The 23,135-nt window shown below is 49.9% G+C and overlaps 1 long non-coding RNA gene and 2 gene segments (V, D, J or C); all 3 read left to right on the forward strand.

Moving 5' to 3' along the window:
* The first annotated feature begins 1,263 nt into the window (after positions 1-1,263).
* On the forward strand, positions 1,264-2,797 carry LOC132659772 (uncharacterized). Its single transcript, XR_009600552.1, has 2 exons — positions 1,264-1,998; positions 2,132-2,797. It is a non-coding gene; the product is annotated as an uncharacterized LOC132659772 (long non-coding RNA).
* A 7,881-nt stretch (positions 2,798-10,678) lies between these two features.
* Positions 10,679-11,645, forward strand: LOC114114558 (T cell receptor beta variable 9-like). The segment is given in 2 exon segments: positions 10,679-10,784; positions 10,918-11,645. Coding segments are annotated over 2 exon segments (450 nt in total).
* Positions 11,646-18,215: 6,570 nt separating this feature from the next.
* LOC114114450 (T cell receptor beta variable 5-5-like) lies at positions 18,216-19,014 on the forward strand. The segment is given in 2 exon segments: positions 18,216-18,316; positions 18,431-19,014. Coding segments are annotated over 2 exon segments (411 nt in total).
* Positions 19,015-23,135: the final 4,121 nt, after the last annotated feature.

Raw genomic sequence — 23,135 nt, forward strand, 5'->3', positions numbered from 1 at the left:
CCTTCCCACCACAGAGATAGGAGACGTGCCTGACGGGTACAGAGTCTCCAGATCAAGCAAAGAGAACTTCCCTTTCACGCTGGAGTCCGCCAACCTCTCCAGACATCTGTCTACTTCTGTGCCAGCAGTTACTCCACGGTGCTACATGGCCACCTGCTCTCTGTGCAAAATGACAGGGGGCCCACGTGCAAGCTCCTAGCACTGGGAATCTCACAGTGTTGGGGACCACGGGCCAGCTCTGTGACCCTGGATGTGTGACCTGGACAGGCCTGGATCTGACCCCAGGGAGTCAGAGACACGTGTCCATGATCCGTCTCTGTCTTTCCTCTTCATCCTCCCTGGATGCAGTTTGGAATGCATCCAGTTCTGACTAGTTCTGGCTCTTCTTCATCAGCCTAAGACCTGCAGAAGGGAAGAATATTAGTAAATCTAGACGCTCTTGTCTCCCAGCACCTCATTGCTGTCTGTCTGGAAGTTTCTCCCACAGCCTAGCTCTCAAGTGCTCCCTGCTCTTGCCCTCCAGAGGGGCGGGTCTTTCCTCCTTTACTGCCTTGGCCTCACTCCCCTGCCCTCTCTGCTCCAGACACACTTTTCTCCCCTCTTCTGGGTCATGTGCATTCCTATGACACAGGGAACTTTGTAACCACGTGTAAGCAGTTGTGTTTGAGCAAGCTCTTAGGGTCATCAAAGAGAAAACAACCTCAGTTAATTAGAAAACATCCAAAATCCCTTGGGAGTCCATTCCCAGGAGGAGAGACAGGCTGGATGTGTGTGTTCTCCTTCCCTGCCCCTGTTTCTTAGCATCTCAGTTAACCCGGACCAGGTTTCTACCATTTCCCTCAGAGAAGTCTTCTCAAACTCAAAATACGCCCTCCATGGTATCTTATTATATCAAAATTTTACAAGTTCATAGGAAATAAATAGGTTAATATACATAAAGCCTCTTCATAAAATGCACCCGCTAGAATTTGGTAATGCTTAATTTAAATATGAAATCTGGAAATATATAGATCTGATTAATCAGGAGGAGGGCTGGAATACAGGTGTCCAGGCTGGCTTCAGTTGAGATCATGAGAGCCCTTAATTTCTATTGCCTGTATTACTCCATTTTAGCTAACTGCTGTCATCGGAGTGGTGCAGCAATTGTTTCCTTCTTAGTAGGAATGTCTAATCATACAGTGTGTTACCTCCACAGGCTAAGGCTAGACTTGAAGATCAGCCCTAATTCATCCAGGCTGGGAAGGCAGCAGATAAGAGGTGCGTGTGTGTGTGTGTGTGTGTGTGTGTGAGTAGGGGTTGAAAGTGTGGAGTGTGGGGAATTTGTATTCTTGTTTTGCTGGAAGGCACAGATCCATGAGACCATTGGCCACTAGGAGGCACTGTGGGTCCATGATATGCAGGGTGTGCTGGGAGTGGGTGAGAGTCACCCTGGAGAGGGCAGCTTAGGGGAACCTTGGCTACATGCCTGCATCAGGGAGCAGGCTTGAGCTCCCTGAGTGGTCCAAACACATGGACCCAGCATGGACTCCTCACTACCCAGGGGAGTGGGTACCTACCTGGAGCCTCGGGATGTGCCCAGGGGATCTTCTCCTGGAGCAGCATGGGGAGTGGAGGGTGAGGGATGAGCGTGTCTGGTGAGGGCGGAGTGATGAGCCTCAGGCAGGGACAGGAAGAGAAGAAAAAGCCATGTGATGGGCATATGGGGACCTGGGGACAGTGCTCACCTCACACGCATCCTCACTGAGGGCTGTCAGGACAGGGAAGGGCATAGATGAGCTAGCCTTGGGTCATGCCAAGTGGTCCAGTGGACAAGGGCAGCCTGCAGAGACACAGAGCAGTGACATCATAGGCAAATGCTCCAATCAGGGATCAGGGGGTTACCACTTTACACCCCTCAGGCCAGGAGCCCCGCCCCCAGCCAGCAGCAGTCCTGGGTTCCTGATGTTGCCATGGGCTCCAGGCTCCTCTGCTGTGTGACTCTCCGCCTCCTGGGAGCAGGTGAGTCCTGGACACAGTGCGGGAGCATCTGAGATGTCTTTGCCTCCCTGAATTAGAAGCCTGGTGATGAGGGCTGCAGCAGGAGGCTTCCCTGTGATCTGCCCTCAGCTTCCTTCTGTCTCCTCCCCAACAGGCCTGGTGGATTCTGAAGTCACCCAGACCCCCAAGTACCTGATCAAATCAAGAAAACAACAAGTGACGCTGAGATGTTCCCCTGATACTGGACACCTCTCTGTGTACTGGTACCAACAGGCCCTGGGCCAGAGCCCCCAGTTCCCTGTTCAGTATTATGATGGGGAAATTTATTAAAAAGGAAACATATCAGATCGATTATCAGGAAAACAGTTCTGTGATGCTGGCTCTGAGCTGAACTTGACTTCCTTGGACCTGACAGACTCAGCCGTGTATCTCTGTGCCAGCAGCCAAGACACAGCCCTGCATGATCAGGTGCTTCTGGGAAAAAAACACTCCTGCCCCAGCTCAGGAAGTGGTGCCTGTGTGTCAGCTGGCAGCCTGCCAAGCCCAGTCTCTGGTAGAGCAATAGACTTCCCCAGACATTTACATCTTGGAATGTATTAATGCTCACTAAAGTCATCAAAATAAGTATTATTTTAACTGTTTGTACATCTGAAGAGTCGTGAGTTGCCCAGATCTCATACTTCATGGTGTTACAGCTAGCATTCTGGGGCAAGTTTGTTCTCAACATCCGTGGTCCCTTTGCTCATGGAACCATCTCTGTACAAGCAAATTACGTATATCTGTCGTGTTGTGTGTAACAAGATAGTTTGGGGCTCTATGATATGAACTGTTACTCAGTGAATGACAGCCACACTTCACAGAAGGTATTCTCATGTGAAAATGTCTCAAAAAAACCAGAGCAATTTTCGTTTACCCTGGCGTCTGCACCTCCCTCCATGTCCCTCCTACATCTGTATTCCTTTGTGCCAAAACGTCATCCTGTGCCGGGCACCCAGCTAATCTCCACCTAGAAAGGTGGGTCACCAGCCTGAGGGGGCTCTGCTTGCTCCCTCCCCCCAACACGGGAATCACCGGCTATGTGAACATGAAGGAGCTGTACCTGCATTTGACCGGTGGACCTTCTGTCAGTGAATTGATTAGAAATAGACCAAACAAATACCTCAAACGTTGATGAACCTGCGATGAGGTTGGGAGCAGAAACCTGGAGAAACTTGGTGGGTGGAGGGACAGGTTCAGGACTGCGGTCAATGTTGCGGAAAGGGAGCCTCGAAGTGCTCTTGGGACACAGATCATAAAGGGCAGGCCGAGGTGATAAGGATTCCCCAGGATTCAAAACTGCAGAAATATGTAGATAAATACAAGTGATATACATGTTAATGAAGACTTATCTCTGGACTAGAACATACAAATCGTTTAATCACTTTAATATTTACGGAAAAAATCATTAATATTTACAGAAAGGTTACAGCACCCTATGAGGCTTGTGTCTGTTGATCGGGATGGTGGTCTGTGTTGTGAACTGTTCACTGAGGTTCATTTCTGATTTGAGCCTCTGGGAGAAGGGGCCTGGGCCCTGCGTGACAGGTTGGCTCCGGGGCCTGGCAGGGACAGTGACATCTCAGAAGGACTCCCTGGAGAGACCCTCTCCCTCTCATCCACACTCAGCTCAGAGGGCCCTCCGCCCGCCCCACCCCCGCCATGAGCCCCTGCCTCCTGGGCTGTGTGGTCTTCTGTCTCCTGCAGGCAGGTGAGTCCTGGGGGGCAGGGTGCTCTTCAGGGTGCCAGCACTAAGCCTCTGCGCTGTGACTGCAGCATCGGTCCTCCTTCTCCACAGGGGTCGTCCATGCTGGTGTCATTCAGGACCCCAGATTCCAGGTCGTGAGGACAGGACAGAGGGTGACAGTGACATGTACTCAGGATCTGGATCATAACTCTATGTACTGGTACCGACAAGACCTGGGACCCGGGCTGAGGCTGATCCATTACTCAGCTGGGCCTCCCACCACGGAGAAAGGAGATGTGCCCGACGGGTACAGAGTCTCCAGACCAAGCAGAGAGAACATCCCTCTTACGCTGGAGTCCGCCAGTCACTCCCAGACATCCGTGTACTTCTGTGCCAGCAGTTACTCCATGGCGCTGCACGGCCACCTCCTCTCTGTGGAAAAAGACGGATGAGGGCCCCGTGCAGGCTCCCAGCACCGGGAGCCTCAGGGCTTTGCAGACCACGTGCCTGCAGTGTGACCCTGATATGTGGACTCGGTTGGCCTGAGCCTCACTCCTAGGCCTCGAGGCCATGTGTCCTCCATTGATCTCTGTCTTTCCTCTGCATCCTCCCTGTGAACTAGGAAGATGCTTCCCCAGCTCTGACTCCTACTCATCACCTGAGCCTCAGACCTGGGAGGAAGGTTGTTGGTAAATTAGATGGATTTAGACACTCTTGTCTCACCTTGGGCAGCTCATTTTGTCTTTCTGGAAATTTCTCCCCCAGCCTGGCTCTCACCTGGTCTCTGCTCTTGTCCACCTTTCCCAGGTGGGCAGGACATTCCTCTCCCCACCTCCCTGCATCAGCTCCCTGGCCCTCTCTACCACAGGCACAAGCTCCTCCCTTATCTGGCTCAGGTCCCTTCCCAGGTCACAGGGAGGCTTTTAAAGTGGCCACTCCATGTGGTCTGTTTTGAGCAAGATGTATGGAGTCATTGAAGAGAAACAAACTTTAGTTAATTATAAATCATCCAAAAACTCACGTGAGCCCATCTGAAGCAGGACAGATTGTCTTTGTGTGTTCTCCACCCTCCTGCCCTTCAGCATCCCTAGCATGTCCCCTAACCTATGCCAGGTTGGCACCACCTGGCTCCCTCTTCAAAATCTTCTCACAGTCAAAATATATCCTGCATCACCCCCATTATATCATGCTTTTATAACTGCAGAAATAATTGAGTTCACATTTATAAAATTTCATTATAAAATGAGCATATTATCTAGAATTTGATACTGCTTAATTTAAAGAGGAAATCTGAAAATATATGCCTCTGATTAATGAGAAGTAGTTATGACTACATGTTTGCAGGCAGATTCACTTGAGATCCTCTGAGCATTTATTTTATCACATATATTTCCATCTGTAACTAACTACCATCTTGTAGTGGTGGAGAAATTATTTCCTTCTCAGGAAAACGGTCAGATCATACAGTCTTCTACCTCCAGAGGCTAAGAGTGGATTTGAAGATCAACCTTAATCAGCTAGGCTAGGAAGGCAATATAACAGATCTGTGTGTGTGTGTGTGTGTGTGTGTGCATATAGGGTGTGGGATTTCTGAAACCTTGCTTCAATCAGAGGCTGCAAATCCATGAGACCATAGACCTTTGGCCACGAGGAGGCACTGTGTTTCCATGGTAAGCAGGCTGCCCTGGGAGGGGGTGAGAGTCGCCCTGGGGAGGGCAGCTTAAGGGAACCTTGGCTACATGCCTGCACCTGGGAGCAGGTTTGAGTTCTCTAAGTGGTCCTGGGACACATGGACCCAGCACAGACTCCTCTCTGCTCAGTGAAGTGGGGCCGCGCCTGGAGCTTCAGGATGTGCCCAGGGGGCTGTCTGTGGAGCAGCATGGGAAGGGGAGGGTGAGAAGTTGGTGCATCTGGTGAGGGCTGGGAGATGAGTGTCAGGCAGGGTCAGACAGAGCAGAACAAGAGTGTGTGGACACATGGGGCCAGGGGACGAAGCTCACCTCACACCCATCCTTGCTGAGGGCTGTCAGGACAGGGAATGGCATAGAGGCGCCAGCCCTGGGTCCTGCCAAGGGGTCCAGGGGACAAGGGCAGCCTACTCAGACACAGAGCAGTGACATCATAGGCAAATGCTCCAATCAGGGAAGCAGGAGAGTCAGCACTTACCTCCTCACCCTGGGAGCCCCGCCCCCAGCCAGCAGCAGTCCTGGGTTCCTGATGCTGCCATGGGCTCCAGGCTCCTCTGCTGCGTGACTCTCTGTCTCCTGGGAACAGGTGAGGCCTGGACACAGTGTGGAAGCATCTGAGATGTCTTTGCCTCCCTGAGATAGAGGTGAAGAGGACTGCAGGAGTAGGCTTCCCTGTGCTCTGCCCTCAGCTTCCTTCTGTCCCCTTCCCAACAGGCCTGGTGGATTCTGGGGTCACCCAGATGCCCAAATACCTGATCAGATCAAGGAAACAGCAAGGGATTCTGAGATGTTCCCTTGAGTCTGGACACCGCTATGTATCCTGGTACCAACAGGCCCTGGGCCAGAGCCCCCAGTTCCTTGTTCAGTATTTCAATAGGGAAGTGAATGAGAAAGGAAACATGCCAGATTGATTCTCAGGTGAACAGTTCAGTGATTCTTGCTCTCAGATGAACCTGAGCTCCTTGGAGCTGACAGACTCAGCCGTGTATCTCTGTGCCAGCGGCCAAGACACAGCCCTGCATGATCAGGTGCCTCTGGGACAAAAACACTCCTGCCCCAGCTCAGGAAGTGGTTTTAGGGTGTGGACTGCCAGCCAGAGAGACCCAGGCACTGGTAGAGTGGACAGCATTTCCCAGACATTCTTTCTGATATGTTTTAATGCTCACAAAGATTTTGCAAGATAAGTCTTATTTTTCCTGCTTATTTATCTTAGGGGAAGTGACCTGTCCAGATCTCATATTACTTAACTGTTAGAGTAAGGAATCCTACTCGAGTCTGACCTTATCACTGGTGGTCCTCACCACCCCCTCAACTGACCCTTGCAGGAATGATGCGTCATCCAGACCTGTGATGTGTGGTGGTGCTCCGGGGAAACCAACACATCAGGAGGTCACCACAGGTCCACAGTCACGTAAACAGGAATAGCTACATAATTTTTAGGGTCCCTGCTTACAAATACCACTGAGAATCTGCAGAGAGCAGAGCACTGCAGCATGTGTGAGGCCTGCTATGTGTGGAATGATACACAACAAGATAAGAGTTTGAGGAGTTCTATGATATTGTTACTCAGTTAATGCAATCCCCACTTCACAAGGAGGCATTCCCATGGAATGGATTCTCACGTATAATCAGAGCACTTTTCGTTTAACCTGGAGCCTCCACCTCTCCCTGCATCCCTCCCACATATACGTTCCTGTGTCATCTGCTTGTGTGTGTGAGTGTTTAGTCACTTCAGTCGTGTTTGACTCTTTGTGACCCATGGATGTAGCCAGTCAGGCTCCTCTGTCCATGGGATTCTCCAGGCAAGAATGGTGGAGTGGGTAGCCATGTCCTCCTCCAGGGGATCCTCCCAACCCAGGGATCAAAACTGGGTGTCTTATGTCTCCTGCATTGGCAGGCAGGTTCCTTGCCACTCTCACAATCTGAGAGAAGCCCAGGTCACCCATGGTGCTGGGCAACTGGCTTCTCTCCGCAAAGAAAGGCGAGCCCCAAGCTTGAGCTGGTTCTGCTTGCTGCTCCCCCTCCCACTTCAGACACTGCAAGCACTGCGTGCAGTGAACAGGATGGGAATGTAGACGCGTCTGGCAGGTGACCCAGCTGTTGGTATAAGTGATAAGAAATAGAGCCAAGGGTTCCTCTCGTTTGGGTAAGTCTGACCTGCGGGTTGGGGAACCAGATGCCAAAGAATCATTGCAGGTAGAAGGACCCCAACAGGACCGTGGTTAATTAACGAAAGTAGAAACGGACACTTTCCCAGGTGGCGGTAGTGGTAAAGACCCCAAGGGCCACTGCAGAGATGTAAGAGATTTGGGTTCGACCCCTGAGTTTGGAAGAGCCCCTGGAGGAGGAAATGACAACCCATTGCAGGATTCTTGCGTGGAGAATCCCACAGACAGAGGGGCCTGGTGGGCTACAGTCCACAGGTTGCAAAGAGCCAGACACGGCTGAGCAACTAACACTAACACTTAGACACTTCAAGGCATATTTGTGATTCATGAGCCATAAAGCGCAGCAGGAAGCCCAGAAGACTTCCGTGAGGTTCAACATTCCAGAAATATGCAGGAAAATGTGACATATGTGAGAATGAAGAGTTATCTCTAGAAAAAGTACGTAAGTTGCAAACTGTTTACAGAAATATTACAACAACTTGTGAGGCTGATGCCCATTGAGCCGGACAGAACCCCTGTTTTGAACTGTTCACTCAGGTTCATGTCTGATTTGAGCCTCTGGGGAAGGAGTGTGGCCCCCTGAGTAACAGGTTGGCTCTGGGGCCTGGCAGGGACAGTGACATCTCAGAAGGACTCCCTGGAGAGCCCCTCTCCCTCTCATCCACACTCACCCAGAGAGCCCTCTTCCCGCCCCGCCCCCGCCATGAGCCCCTGCCTCCTGGGCTGTGTGGTCTTCTGTCTCCTGCAGGCAGGTGAGTCCTGGGGGCGGGGTCATCTTGGGGGTGCCAGCACTAAGCCTGTCTGCTGTGACTGCAGCATCGGCCCTGCTTCTCCACAGGGGCGGTCCATGCTGGTGTCACTCAGGACCTCAGATTCCAGGTCATGAGGACAGGACAGAACGTGACACTGACATGTACTCAGGACTTTACGGGCGGCTCAGATGATAAAGCATCTGCCTACAATGGGGGAGACCCGGGTTCAGTCCCTGGGTCAGGAAGATCCTCTGGAGAAGTAAATGGCAGACCACTCCAGTACGCTTGACTGGAAAATCCCATGAACGGAGGAGTGTGGTAGTCTAGTCCATGAGGTCACAAAGAGTCAGACACCACTGGCGACTTCGTTCTGGGCCATAGCTATATGTACTGGTACCAACAAGACCTGGGACCCGGGCTGAGGCTGATCCATTACTCAGCTGGGCCTCCCACCACGGAGAAAGGAGATGTGCCCAACGGGTACAGTGTCTCCAAATCAAGCACAGGGAACTTCCCTCTCAGGCTGGAGTCGGCCAGCCACTCCCAGACATCTGTGTACTTCTGTGCCAGCAGTTACTCCATGGCGCTGCACGGCCACCTCCTCTCTGGGCAATGAGACAGATGAGGGCCCCGCGCAGGCTCCCAGCATCAGAAGCCTCAGAGTTTGCAGACCACGTGCCTGCAGTGTGACCGTGGGTGTGTGGACTTGGTTGGCCTGAGCTTCAGTCCTGGGCCTCAGGGCCATGTGTCCTCCATTGATCTCTGTCTTTCCTCTGCATCCTCCCTGTGAACCAGGAAGATGCTTCTCCAGCTCTGACTCCTACTCATCACCTGAGCCTGAGACCTAGGAGGAAAGTTTGTTGGTAAATTAGATACATCTAGACACTCTTGTCTCACCTCAGGCAGCTCATTTCTGTCTTTCTGGAAGGTTCTCCCCCAGCCTGGCTCTCACCTGGGCTCTGCTCTTGTCCAGCTTTCCCAGGCGGGCAGGATATTCCTCTCCCACCTCCCTGCATCAGCTCCCTGGCCCTCTCTACCACAGCCACAAGCTCCTCCCTCATCTGGCTCAGGTCCCTTCCCAAGTCCCAGGGAGGCTTTTAAAGTGGCCACTCCATGTGGTCTGTTTTAAGCCAGATGTATGGAGTCATCAACGAGAAGCAAACTTGAGTTAATTATAAATCAACCAAAAACTCACGTGAGCCCATCTGAAGGAGGAAAGACTGTCTTTGTGTGTTCTCGACACACAACCCCCTGCCCCCCAACATCCTTAGCATCTCACCTAACCTATGCCAGGTTGGTATCACCTAGCACCTTTATCAAAATCTTCTGAAAGTCAAAATATATCCTACATTGCCCCCATTATATCATGATTTTAGAAGTGCAAAATAATTGAGTCCAGATTTATAAAACTTCTTTATAAAAAGTATTATCTAGAATTTGATAATGCTCATTTTAAATAAGAACTCTGAAAATATATGCCTCAGATTAATGAGAAGTAGTTTTAAATACATGTTTGCAGGCTAATTCACTTGAGATCTCTGAGTATTTATTTTATGATCATGTATTTCCATCTATAGCTAACTGCCATCATTGTAGCAGTGAAGGAACTATTTCCTTTTTAGTAAAACGGAAATATCTGACAGTCTTCTACCTCCAGAGGCTAAGAGTGGATTGAAGATAAACCCTAATCAGCCAGGCTAGGAAGGCAGTAGAACAGGTATACGTGTGTGTGTGTGTGTGTGTGTGTGTGTTATTGTGTGTGGGTGTGTATGTATTCCGGGTGTGGGGTTTGTATACCCTTGTTTAAACAGAGGCTACCAATCCATGAGACCGTGGACCTTCAACCATGAGGAGGCACTGTGTTTCCACTATAAGCAGGGTGCCCTGGGAGGGGTTGAAGGTCACCCTGGAGAAGGAAGCTTAAGGGAACCTTGGCTACATGTTTGCATCTGGGATCGGGTTTGAGTTCCTTGAGTGGTCCTGGGGCACACAGAGCCAGCACAGACTCCTCACTGCCTAGGGGAGTGAGTACCTACCTGGAGCTTCAGGATGTGCCCAGGGGGCTGTCTCCTGGAGCAGCATGGGGAGGGAATGTGAGACGTTTGATATCTGGTGAGGGCTGGGTGATGAGTGTCTGGCAGGGTCAGACAGAGCAGAACAAGGCACGTCGTGGGCACATGGACCAGGAGATGAAACTCACCTCACACCCACCCTTTGCTGAGGGCTGTCAGAACAGGGAAGGGCATAGAGGAGCCAGCCCTGGGTCCTGCCAAGCAGTCCAGGGGACAAGGGCAGCCTGGAGAGACCCAGAGCAGTGATGTCATAGGCAAATGCTCCAACCAGGGAAAAGGAGAGTCAACACTCTACACCACTCACCCCAGGAGCCCCGGCCCCAGCCAGCAGCAGTCCTGGGTTCCTGATGCTGCCATGGGCTCCAGGCTCCTCTGCTGTGTGACTCTCTGCCTCCTGGGAGCAGGTGAGTCCTGGACACAGGGTGGGAGCTTCTGAGATGTCTTTTCCTCTCTGAGATACAAGCCTGCTAATGAGGGCTGCAGCAGGAGGCTTCCCTGTGCTCTGCCCTCAGCTTCCTTCTGTCTGCTCCCCAACAGGCCTGGTGGAGTCTGAAGTCACCCAGACCCCCAAATACCTGATCAAATCAAGAAAGGAGCGAGTGACGCTGAGATGTTCTCCTAAATCTGGACACCGCTCTGTGTACTGGTATCAGCAGGCCCTGGGCCAGGGCCCCCAGTTCCTCGTTCAGTATTACAGTCAGCGAGTGAGTGGAGAAGCACAGCTCCCGGATCGATTCTCAGGAAAACAGTTTAGTGACTTTCACTCTGAGCTGAACTTGACTTCCTTGGAGCTGACAGACTCAGCCGTGTATCTCTGTGCCAGCAGCCAAGACACAGCCCTGCATGATCAGGTGCCTCTGGGACAAAAACACCCCCGCAGCTCAGGAAGTGGTGCCCAGTGTGTCAGCTGCCAGCCTGCCAAGCCCAGTGTCTGGTAGAGCAAGAGACTTTCCCAGACATTTCCTTCTTGGTACGTCTTAATGCTCACAAAGGTCATCAAAATAAATATTACATTTACTGTTTGTACCTCTCTGGGGTTGTGAGTTGCCCAGATCTCATAGTTCATAACTGTTATAGCTAGGATTTCAGCTCAAGTCTGCTCTCAACGTCCGTGGTACCTTTGCTCATGGAACTGTCTCTGTACAGAGCAAATTACATACACGTGTTGTGTTGTGCGTAACAAGATACAATTTGGGGCTCTATGATATGAATTGCTACTCATTGAATGGCAGCCACACTTCACAAGGAAGTATTCCCATGGGAGGGTGTCTCAAATAAAAACAGCGATTTTCATTACCTTGGAGTCTGCACCTCCTTCCATGTCCCTCGTAAGTCTGTATTCCTTTGTGCCAATACATCATCCTGTGCTGGGCACCCAGCTTATCTCTACCCAGAAACGTGGGTCACCAGCCTGAGGGGCCTCTGCTTGCTCCCTTTCCAACAACACAGGAATCATGGGCTTCTGTGAACATGAGGAGCTGTACCTGCGTTTGACTGGTAGACTGTTTGTCAGTGAGTTGCTTAGACACAGACCAAAGAATTCCTCAAATGTTGATGAGCCTCCGATGAGGTTGGGAGCAGACACCTGGAGAAACAGGGTAGGTAGAGGGACAGGCTCAGAACTGCGGGCAATGTTGTGGAAATGGAGCCTTGAAGTGCTCTTGGGACACATATCATAAAGGTCAGGACAACGTGAGAAGGATTCCCCAGGATTCAAAACTGGGGAAATGTGTAGATAGATACAAGTAATATGCATGTTAATGAAGAATTATCTCTGGACTAAAACATACAGAACATTTAATCAGTTTAACATTTACAGAAAGGTTACAACATGTCAGGCTTATGTCCCTTGTGCTGGAGAGGTCTCTGGGTTGTGAACATTTCACCCAGGTTCATTTCTGATTTGAGCCTCTGGGGAAGGGATGTGGCCCCTGAGTGACAGGTTGGCTCTGGGGCCTGGCAGGGACAGTGACATCTCAGAAGGACTCCCTGGAGAGCCCCTCTCCCTCTCATCCACACTCAGCCCAGAGGGCCCTCCGCCCGACCCGACCCCGCCATGAGCCCCTGCTTCCTGGGCTCTGTGGTCTTCTGTCTTTTGTCTGCAAGGAGGTGAGTCCTGGGGGGCAGGGTCCCCTCGGGGGTGCCAGCACCAAGCATGTCTGCTGTGACTGCAGCATTGGTTCTCCTTCTCCACAGGGCCGGTCCATGTGGAGCTGGACCACATGGTGTCACTCAGGACCCCAGATTCCAGGATGTGAGAAGAGGACAGAGGACGACAATGAGATGTACTCAGGATCTGGGCCATAACTCTATGTACTGGTACCGACAAGACCTGGGACACGGGCTGAGGCTGATCCACTACTCAGCTGGGCCTCCCACCACGGAGAAAGGAGACGTGCCCGATGGGTACAGAGTCTCCAGACCAAGCACAGAAACCTTCCTTCTCACTCTGGAGTCTGCCAGCCATTCCCAGACATCTGTGTACTCTGCGCCAGCGGTTACTGCACGGAACTGCACAGTCCCCTCAGTCAGTGCAAACACATAAGGGAAGGCTTGCAGCCTGGAAGTAGGTGAGCCCCTTGCAGGCTTCTCACACCAGGAACCCGGAACCCAGGGCCACATTCCTGCAGTGTGACACTGAGTGTGCTGTCTCATATCACGCCCAGCACATCTACGTTAAATGTAGTGGACGCGTGGTTATTTTAATTCAAAGTTTTATAACTTTAAAAATAAATGGGTTAATATATATATAATCTCTGTATATAAATCCATTACCTAGAATTGGTAATACTTAATTTATATAGAAAATCTAGAAATATGTGGATATGATGAATCCGAGGGAATGAGGAATGCAGTGTCCCAGGCTGTATTCGCCTGAGCTCAGCAGAGTGTCTATGAAGGTCTCTGTGATTCCACCCTAGCATACTACTGTCAGCGCAATTATGTTCTTCTTATGGAAATGCTGGTTTCTACAGTCTTTTACCTCCAGAGGCTAAGAGGGAATTTGAAGACCAATCTTAAGGCAGCCAGTTTGGGAAGACAGTAGAACAAGTGTGTGTGTGTGTGTGTGTGTGTGTGTGTGTGTGTGTACAGGGTATTGACATTTCTGCTTTAGACAGAAGGCACAGATCCAAGAGACTGTGGACCGTTGGCCACTAGGAGGCACTGTGGGCCCACGGTAAGCAGGGGGTCCTGGGAGGGGTGGAGAGTCACCTGGGGAGGGCAGCTTTAAGGAACCTTGGCTACATGCCTGCATCAGGAAGCAGGTTTGAGTTCCTGAGGTTCCAGGACCCATGGAACCAGTACAGACTCCTCACTGCCCAGGAAAGTGGGGATGTGCCTGGATCCTCAGGAAGTGCCCAGGAGATGGTCTCCAGGAGCTGCAAGGGAAGTGGAGGTGAAGGGGTTGGGGTGGGTGGTGAGGGCTGGGTGGTTGGCAGCTGGTGGCCTGGTGATTGCCAGTCAGGTGAGTGCCTGGCTGCGTGTCGGGCAGGGGCAGGCAGAGGACAACAAGGTATGCTGTGGGCATTGGGCACATGGGGATGGTGAACCCTTCACACCCACCCCTTGCTCAGGGGCTGTGAAGGGCAGGAAGGGCATAGAGGGCTCACCTTTGGTGCTGGCAAGGAATGAAGTGGACAGGGCAGCCTGCAGAGGCACAGAGCAGTGACGTCATAGGCAAATGCTCCAGTCAGGGAACAGAAGGGTCAGCACTCTACACCACTCACCCAGGAGTCCCTCCCCAGCCAGCAGCAGTCCTGGGTTCCTGGTGTTGCCATGAGCCCCAGGCTCCTCTGCTGTGTGACTCTCCGCCTCCTGGGAGCAGGTGAGTCCTGGACACAGTGTGGGAGCTTCTGAGATGTCTTTGCCTCCCTGAGATAGAAGCCTGGCGATGAGGGCTGCAGCAGGAGGCTTCCCTGTGCTCTGCCTTCAGCTTCCTTGTCTCCTCCCAAAAGGCCTGGTGGATTCTGAAATCACCCAGACCCCAAATACCTGATCAAATCAAGAAAGCAGCAGCTGACGCTGAGATGTTCCCCTGAGTCTGGACACTGCTCTGTGTACTGGTACCAACAGGCCCTGGGCCAGGGCCCCCAATTCCTTGTTCAGGATTTCAACAGAATGTGAGAGGAGAAGCTAACCTATCAGGGTGATTATCAGCTCAACAGCTCAGTGACACTCGCTCTGAACTGAGCTTGACTCCTTGGAGCTGAAAGACTCAGCCGTGCATCTCTGTGCCAGCAGCCAAGACACAGCCCTGCATGATCAGGTGCCTCTGGGACAGAAACACTCTTGCTGCAGCTCAGGAAGTGATGTGAGGGTATCAGCTGCCAGCCAGCCAGGCCCAAGTCCTGGTAGAGCAGACAGCCTTTCCCAGACATTCACGTCTTGATAATGTTTTAATGCTCCCAAAGATCATGCAAATAAGTATTATTTTAACTCTTTACCCATCTGGGTGGGGGGGTGGCTTGCCCAGATCTCATATTTCATAAATATCAGGACAAGGAATCAGACTCACGTCTGTCCTTGTCACTGTGGTCTTCTCCCGCATTGAGTATTTCTCCCATAGAACAAATTTATATATCTGTGTTTTATATATATATATATTCTAGGGGATAATATCTTTTAAAGGAGTTGACTCACATAGTTGTTAGTAGTGATGAGTCCAAGGTCTAGAAGCTGTGCTCATGTTGTTAGAGACCTAAGAAGAGCTGATGTTCAAGTTCAAAGGCTGTTGGCAGGAAGAAGTGATCATCTAGTGAAGGCCATCAGCTGGGTACTTCTCTCCTACCTAGGAGAGGTTTAGGGTTTTTGTTCTATTCATTTCTTCCTCCCATTGGATGAGTCCTACTACATTATGGATGTTCATCTGCCTTACTAATAAAGATTTTCAACTAATCTGATTTTAAAATCTATTGATAACTTTTCACATATTTATCTCTCACCAAGACATCCTCACAGGGACATTCAGAACAATATTGAACTAAATATCTGTGGCCTAGTGAAGGTGACACATTAAATTAGTCATCCCAACAACTTCCACACTTGCCTAGGAATTTAGTAAGCATGAAGTCCCTGGCACATAACAGGACTCTGGATTTCTTGATTCTCTTTGCTAATCTCTGACAGCCTCTTCCACCATTTCTTAGGTGCAAATGTAGAGATGGACACATTTTGCCTGCAGCTGAGGCCTTTAAAAATCTCAGGGGTGAAAATATTTCTGCCTGTTGATTTAGTGCACGAAATGAGCCAGAGCATGAAACATACATCCCTCCTCAGGCATGTTAAAATCAACTTTACTGATGCATAGATTGTAGTTGACTCTTCACCAATGTGCTGTTTAGGAGCACTGAGTAACCCCCCAACTCTACAGTTAGAAATCTGCATATAACTTCACATACTAAGGAATGAAGAATTATCTCTGGAAAACAACGCACTTAAAGTTGTAAACTGTTTATAGAAAAGACACAACTCATAAGCCTCAAGTCCATTGATCTGGATGGGTTGTTTCTGATTTGAACTGTTCACTCAGGATCATTTCAAATTTGAGCATCTGGGGGAAGGGGCATGCCCCCCTCAGTGGCAGGTTGGCTCTGGGGCCTGGCAGGGACAGTGACATCTCAGAAGGACTCCCTGGAGAGCCCCTCTCCCTCTCATCCACACTCAGCCCAGAGGGCCCTCCGCCTCCCCGCCCTCGCCATGAGCCCCTGCCTCCTGGGCTGTGTGGTCTTCTGTCTCCTGCAGGCAGGTGAGTCCTGGGGGGCAGGGTCCCCTTCGGGGTCCAAGCACTAAGCCTCTGCGCTGTGACTGCAGCATCGGTCCTCCTTCCACAGGGGTGGTCCATGCTGGTGTCACTCAGGACCCCAGATTCCAGGTCGTGAGGACAGGACAGAGGATGACACTGAGATGCACTCAGGATCTGAGCCACGATTATATGTACTGGTACCGACAAGACCTGGGACACGGGCTGAGGCTGATCCATTACTCAGCTGCTGCTCCCAACACGGAGAAAGGAGACGTGCCCGAGGGCTACAGCGTCTCCAGACCAACCACAGAGGACTTCCCTCTCACGCTGAAGTCTGCCAACCGCTCCCAGACATCTGTGTACTTCTGTGCCAGCAGTTACTCCAGGGTGCTGCACAGCCACCTCCTTTCTGTGCAAAAAAGGAGATGAGAGCCCTGCAGCCAGGAACTTGGGGAGCCCCTTGCAGGCTCCTAGCACCTGCAGACTCGGAGCCCACGGACACATAGCAGCGTAGCCAGCGATGTTTGATCTTCCTGGCACGGACCTGGCAGCAGGGCCTCATGGACATGTGTCCACCCTCACTCTCTGCCTTGTCACTGCAGCTGCCACGTGACCCTAAAGATGCTACCCAGCTCTGACTCCTAGTCATCAGTCTGAACATGAGGCCTCCAGGAGGGAAGGTTTCTGGGAAATCAGATACATCTAGACCCTCTTGTCTCTCCCCGGGCACCACATGTCTGTCACTATGGAAGGTTCTCCCCCAGGCTGGCCCATGTATCGTCTCTGCTCTTGTCCAACTTCCCAGATGTGGAGCCTCACTCTCCCACATTCCTGGCCCTCGTTCCCACCCTTCTCTACTTCAGCCTTGCTGCTCCTCCTTCAACCGGGTCATGTCCTTGCCCATCACCCAGGGAACCTTGTAATGATCCCTAAGTGGGCGTGTTTGAGTGTGCTCTCTGGGGTCCTCAAAGAGAATGCAACCTCAGTTAATTATTAATCATCCAAAATGCCTTGGTCGTCCCTGAGGAGGAGAGACAAGCTGTGTGCATATGTATTTTCCACCATTGCCAGTTTTTAGTATGTAAATAGCCTAGAACCTGATGCTGGGAAAGACTGAAAGCAAGAGGAGAAGGATGTGGCAGAGCAAGAGGTGGTTCATTCAACAGACAGGAATTTGAGCAAACTCCGAGAGACGGTGAAGAATAGGGGAGCCTGGTACACTGCAATGCATGGGGTTTCAATGAGTTGGACTTGAGTTAGCAGCTGAACAACAACACCACCAGCAACAAAAACTAACCCGAGTTTATAGCATTTCCCTCATCACAATCTTCTAAAGTCAAAGTATTAAATATTTCCTGCATGAACTCATATCTTTTATCTTGAAATAAAAATCATAATCAGCTATGGCTGGCTGGTGTGTGTGTTTCCAATCGTGTGTGTGTTCTTTAGAAAAACACAGCAAGTGAAAACAAAGTGTAATCGGCAAACAGTGAACTATTTTCCAATATGAACACATCCATGACTCTTAAATCTGGGCAGACAACCTTGGTTTCCACGCATAGACCACATGGGGATGCTGTGGAACTGCCATACTCCAGAAGTTTCTGGGGCAGAGCAAGGGGACAGTGCTAGTGCTTGGGACGAGGAGGCTTAAGAGAAAGCTTTATTTGCTGTTTTTATCTCTAGAAGCCTTAACAGCACAGACACTAATTTGTAGGCTTGCTGTCCCCCCTGGGAGCCATGTACTTCAACTATGCAGAGCTGAGGGAGTCTCTGAGGTTGCAGCAAAAGTGAAGGGCATGGAGCTGGGAGGGGGCAGATAAGAGCAACAGAAAAGAGCAACACCTGCCTGAAGAGAAAAGGGAAGGAGCCCTGGGGAAGGGCATCTGGCATAAAGCCACCCTTGCCTAGACTAGCAGTCCAGCTCACAGGTCATCTAAGAGACTCTGCAGGACAGAGCAGGGTTCCTGGATCAGTTGAGCTGGAAAGGAGGGGCCAAGCTCATGAGAACCAGCAGAGACAATGACATCAGAGCAGTGACGTCACTGCCTCACCTCCAGTCAGAGGAAGGAGGCCCAGAACCCCAGCTCTCAGAGAGCAGAGCTCTGAGCAAGGAGACGCCTGCCCGCTCTGCCCCTCCTGCCATGGGCTGTGGCCCCGTCTGCTGTGTGGCTCTGTGTCTCCTGGCAGCAGGTGGGGCCTTGGCACAGGGGGAACCCGTGTTCCTAGCCTGACTCTGCCTGAATCCAAGGCATCATCGGGTTCTCTCCCACGTTCTTTCTCAGCCCCAGTCTTCTTCCCCCACAGGCCTTGTGGATTCTGGAGTCACCCAAACCCCAAGATACCTGATTAAAGCAAGAGGACAGCGAGGGACCCTGGGATGTTCCCCTGTCTCTGGACACCTCTCTGTGTACTGGTACCAACAGGCCCTGGGCCAGGGCCCCCAGTTCCTCGTTCAGTATTACAGACAGAACATGTATGGAGAAGCACAGCTTCCGGATCGATTCTCAGGAGAGCAGTTCAGTGACTCTAGCTCTGAGCTGAACTTGACTTCCTTGGAGCTGACGGACTCAGCCGTGTATCTCTGCGCCAGCAGCCAAGACACAGCCCTGCATGATCAGGGGCCTCTGGGACAAAAACACTCCTGCCCCAGCTCAGGAAGTGGCTGAGAGGGTGACTGCCTGCCTGTCAGGCCTACGTAGATCCGGTAGACTCTCCCAGACGTTCTTCCTCTGCTGTGTTTTAATCCTTCCAAAGATCATGCTAGGTAAGTATTATTTTACCTGCTTATACATCTGAGGGGAACTGACTGTCCACATCTTATATGCCATTACTTTCAGAGCAAGGAATGTGATTCAAGCCTGTTCTCGTTACTTGTGGTCTTTGTCCCCATAAAACTGTCCCCCACATAGAATAAATAATACACATAAACACACACACACACATATACACACACATACACACACATACTCACATACATGTTTTAAAGCAATTGGCTCACATAGTTGTTAAGGCTGGTAAGTCCAAAAGCTGCAGGCGGGTCTGGTGCTACTAGAGAGTGAGGGGGAGCTGATGTTTAAGTGGGATCTAATTAAAATTAAAAGCTTCTGTGCAACAAAGGAAAATATAAGCAAGGTGAAAAGACAGCCTTCTGAATGGGAAAAAATAATAGCAAATGAAGCAACTGACAAACAACTAATCTCAAAAATATACAAGCAACTTATGCAGCTCAATTCCAGAAAAATAAATGACCCAATCAAAAAATGGGCCAAAGAGCTAAATAGACATTTCTCCAAAGAAGACATATGGATGGCTAACAAACACATGAAAAGATGCTCAACACCACTCATTATTAGAGAAATGCAAATCAAAACCACAATGAGGTACCTCTTCACACCAGTCAGAATGGCTGCGATCCAAAAATCTACAAGCAATAAATGCTGGAGAGGGTGTGGAGAAAGGGAACCCTCCTACACTGTTGGTGGGAGTGCAAACTAGTACAGCCACTATGGAGAACAGTGTGGAGATTCCTTTAAAAATTGCAAATAGAACTACTGTATGACCCAGCAATCCCACTGCTGGGCATACACACCGAGGAAACCAGAATTGAAAGAGACACATGTACCCCAATGTTCATCGCAGCACTGTTTATAATAGCCAGGACATGGAAACAACCTAGATGTCCATCAGCAGATGAATGGATAAGAGAGCTGTGGTACATGTACACAATGGAGTATTACTCAGCCATTAAAAAGAATTCATTTGAATCAGTTCTGATGAGATGGATGAAATTGGAGCCGATTATACAGAGTGAAGTAAGCCAGAAAGAAAAACACCAATACAGTATACTAACACATATATATGGAATTTAGAAAGATGGCAATGACGACCCTGTATGCAAGACAGCAAAAAAGACACAGACGTGTATAACGGACTTTTGGACTCAGAGGGAGAGGGAGAGGGTGGGATGATTTGGGAGAATGGCATTCTAACATGTATACTATCATGTAAGAATAGAATCGCCGGTCTATGTCTGACGCAGGATACAGCATGCTTGTGGCTGGTGCACGGGGACGACCCAGAGAGATGTTATGGGGAGGGAGGTGAGAGGGGGCTTCATGTTTGGGAACGCATGTAAGAATTAAAGATTTTAAAATTAAAAAATTAAAAAACTAAAAAAAAAAAAAAGAACTAATGGTCCAGTGTGAAGGCCATCGGCTGACAATTCTCTCTTACTTGGGGGAGGATCAGTGTTTTTGTCTATTCCTCTCTTCACCTGGTTTCATGAAGGCCACCGACATTGTAGAGGGTTATCTTCTTTACGAATTAAAATGTTAATCTAATCTATTATTAAAATATACCTATTCACATTTTGAAAGTGAAGTCACTCAGTCGTGTCTGACTCTTTGTGACCCAGTGGACTGTAGCCCACCAGGCTCCTCCATCCATGGAATTTTCTAGGCAAGAGTACTGGAGTGGGTTGCCATTTCCTTGTCCAGCGGATCTTCCTGACCCAGGGATGGAACCCGGGTCTCCCACACTGCAGGCAGATGCTTCACCATCTGAGCCAAAAAATATCCCTCTTTGGAGCACCCAGAAAAATAAAGCTAAATATCCATGGCAGAGTCAGTTTGACATATTGTATTAGTCAGGACACCATCTTCCAGGGCTGCACAGGAATTTAGCAAGCATGATGTCCTTGGCAGGTAACAGGACTCTGGATTTCCTGACTCCATTTGCTAATCTCTGCCAGCCTCCTCTAGTGCTTCCTAGGTCAGACAGTAGATATGGACACATGTGACTTCAAAGCCTATATTTGAGATCTTCAGATGTCACAGGAAAGAAAGGAATTATGCCTCCTGGTTCAATACATGGAATAAACAGAGCATGTAGCTTACCCTCAGGCATTTTAACATCTACTTTATTGGCATTATAGTCAACATTTGAATAATGTTAAATTTGGGTCCCTGAACCAGCCTTAACCCTGCTAAAATGTTTGTTTAAAATTCACTCAACCCTTTTATGATATCACATCCGCAGATTCAACCAGTCACAATTATGCGGTACTGTGAAAAGTGAAAGTGAAACTCACTCAGTCATGTCTGACTCTTTGCCACCCCTATACAATCTATGAAATTCTCCAGGCCAGAACACTGGAGTGGGTAGCGTTTCCCTTCTCCAATGCATGAAAATGAAAAGTGAAAGTGAAGTCGCTCAGTCGTGTCTGACCCTCAGCAACCCCATGGACTACAGTCTTCTAGGCTCCTTCATCCATGGGATTTTCCAGGCAAGAGTACTGGAGTGGGGTGCCATTGCCTTCTCCACAAAGTCTGTAGTTAGTATCTATTAAAAATTCCACACAAAAGTGGACCAATGAAGCTCAAAATAGTGTGATCCAAAGGGTCTGCTGTGTGTACAATAGCATTCCACACTGTACAGTGAACAGAGGGGTGGTTTGATCAATGCATATGCGCGTGCCCCTGGAACATTCACCTGTAAAGGCAGAACATTTCATCACCATAACATCTCTGAGGCCCCATCCCAGGCCTGTCTCCTTCCCTGACAACCAACAGTATGATTTCTGTTGCTGACATTTTGTTTTAAAGTCCTCTTTATCCCAGAGCTAAATATATAAGAGATTGCTCCTGGAAAGTATTATGGTTGAAGAACTTCTTGAAGGCATGTGAGCACCATATCCATGTCAGGGACTATCCTGTCTGGAGATGGGTGGTTTGGAAAATGACCATCCAAAGGTCTTCCCTGCTGCTACAGGCTTTTTAAAAATATATATATATATATTTATGCACTTTCATAAATTTCTTTTTTCAAACACACATTGTTTGAAATGATGTTACGATGCTATTTTGACAGCACGTCCTCATCTCTTAGGAAATTACTTTGAGGTCCCACGTGATATGCACACAGCAAGGCCTCCTGTTCACACACCGGGTGCTGGGACTGAGCAGGCAACCAGCAGCAGCCTTTTTGGTGAGAGATCATTTTATGTCAGGAGAAGGCTTGCCTTTGATTTGCCCCCAGTTTCCAAGTCAAGGAGCTGAACTGAAAAGTCCCCCTTTCTTAGGGGCCTGGCCTGGGCACTAGTCTCCTGCGCTGTGAGTCCCACTGTCTCTTGGACCAGAGACATTCTGAGCACAGGTATGGATCCCGTGGACTTGCCAGGCTCCAACTGAAGGCTTGTTTATGTGGCTACAATATTGAGCTCCTTGGTTGCTTCTGACCTCAGGTTCTGTGTTTTTGTCTCTGAGGCTCCAGGAATGGTCCATCACCCAGACCCCAGATGTGAGATTGGGTTCCATGGAAACCAGCTCATCAGGAGATCACCACGATCACCCACTCACAACCAGGTGCATGATATTCAGGTTCAGAAACTATTGAGAATTTGAAAACCACAGCAGCAGAGCATGGCAGCTAGTGCAGGGTCCTTCTAAATGTGAGGTTTGTGCGTGTGATACAGTCTAGGGCTCTAGGATATCGGTTACTGAATGGTAGCCACTTTCACAAGGAAGTACCCCCATGCAATGGATGTCTCAGGTAACACTGGAGCATTTTTCCTTTACCCCAGGGTCAGCCATCTCTCCTGACATCCCTCCCCCGTCTGTTCTGCTTTGTGCCAACATGTCATCCGTGGTGCTGGGCAACCAGATTCTCTCCTCAAAGCAAGCTGGGTCACAGGCCTGAGGCGGTTCGGTTTGCGGCTCCCCCACCACTCAGACATGAGGCCCACGTGCTCAGGTGAACATGGAGGCTCTCAGCCTGCATTCGACAGGCACCCTGTCAGTCGGTGAATTAATAAGAAAGAGAGCCCAAGGATTCCTCAAGTGTCGAAGAGCCCACCCTAAGGTTAGGGAACCAGATCCAGAATCACTGTGGGTGGAAGGACATGAACTGGACTGTTCTCAATGAAACAAAATAGAAACATGAAGGATTATTTGGGCCACGTGAGTCATAAAGGGCAGCAGGAAGCCCTGAGGATTTTCCCTGAGATTCAAAA

Source organism: Ovis aries, chromosome 4 (assembly GCF_016772045.2).
Source record: "Ovis aries strain OAR_USU_Benz2616 breed Rambouillet chromosome 4, ARS-UI_Ramb_v3.0, whole genome shotgun sequence".
Lineage (NCBI taxonomy): Eukaryota > Metazoa > Chordata > Mammalia > Artiodactyla > Bovidae > Ovis > Ovis aries.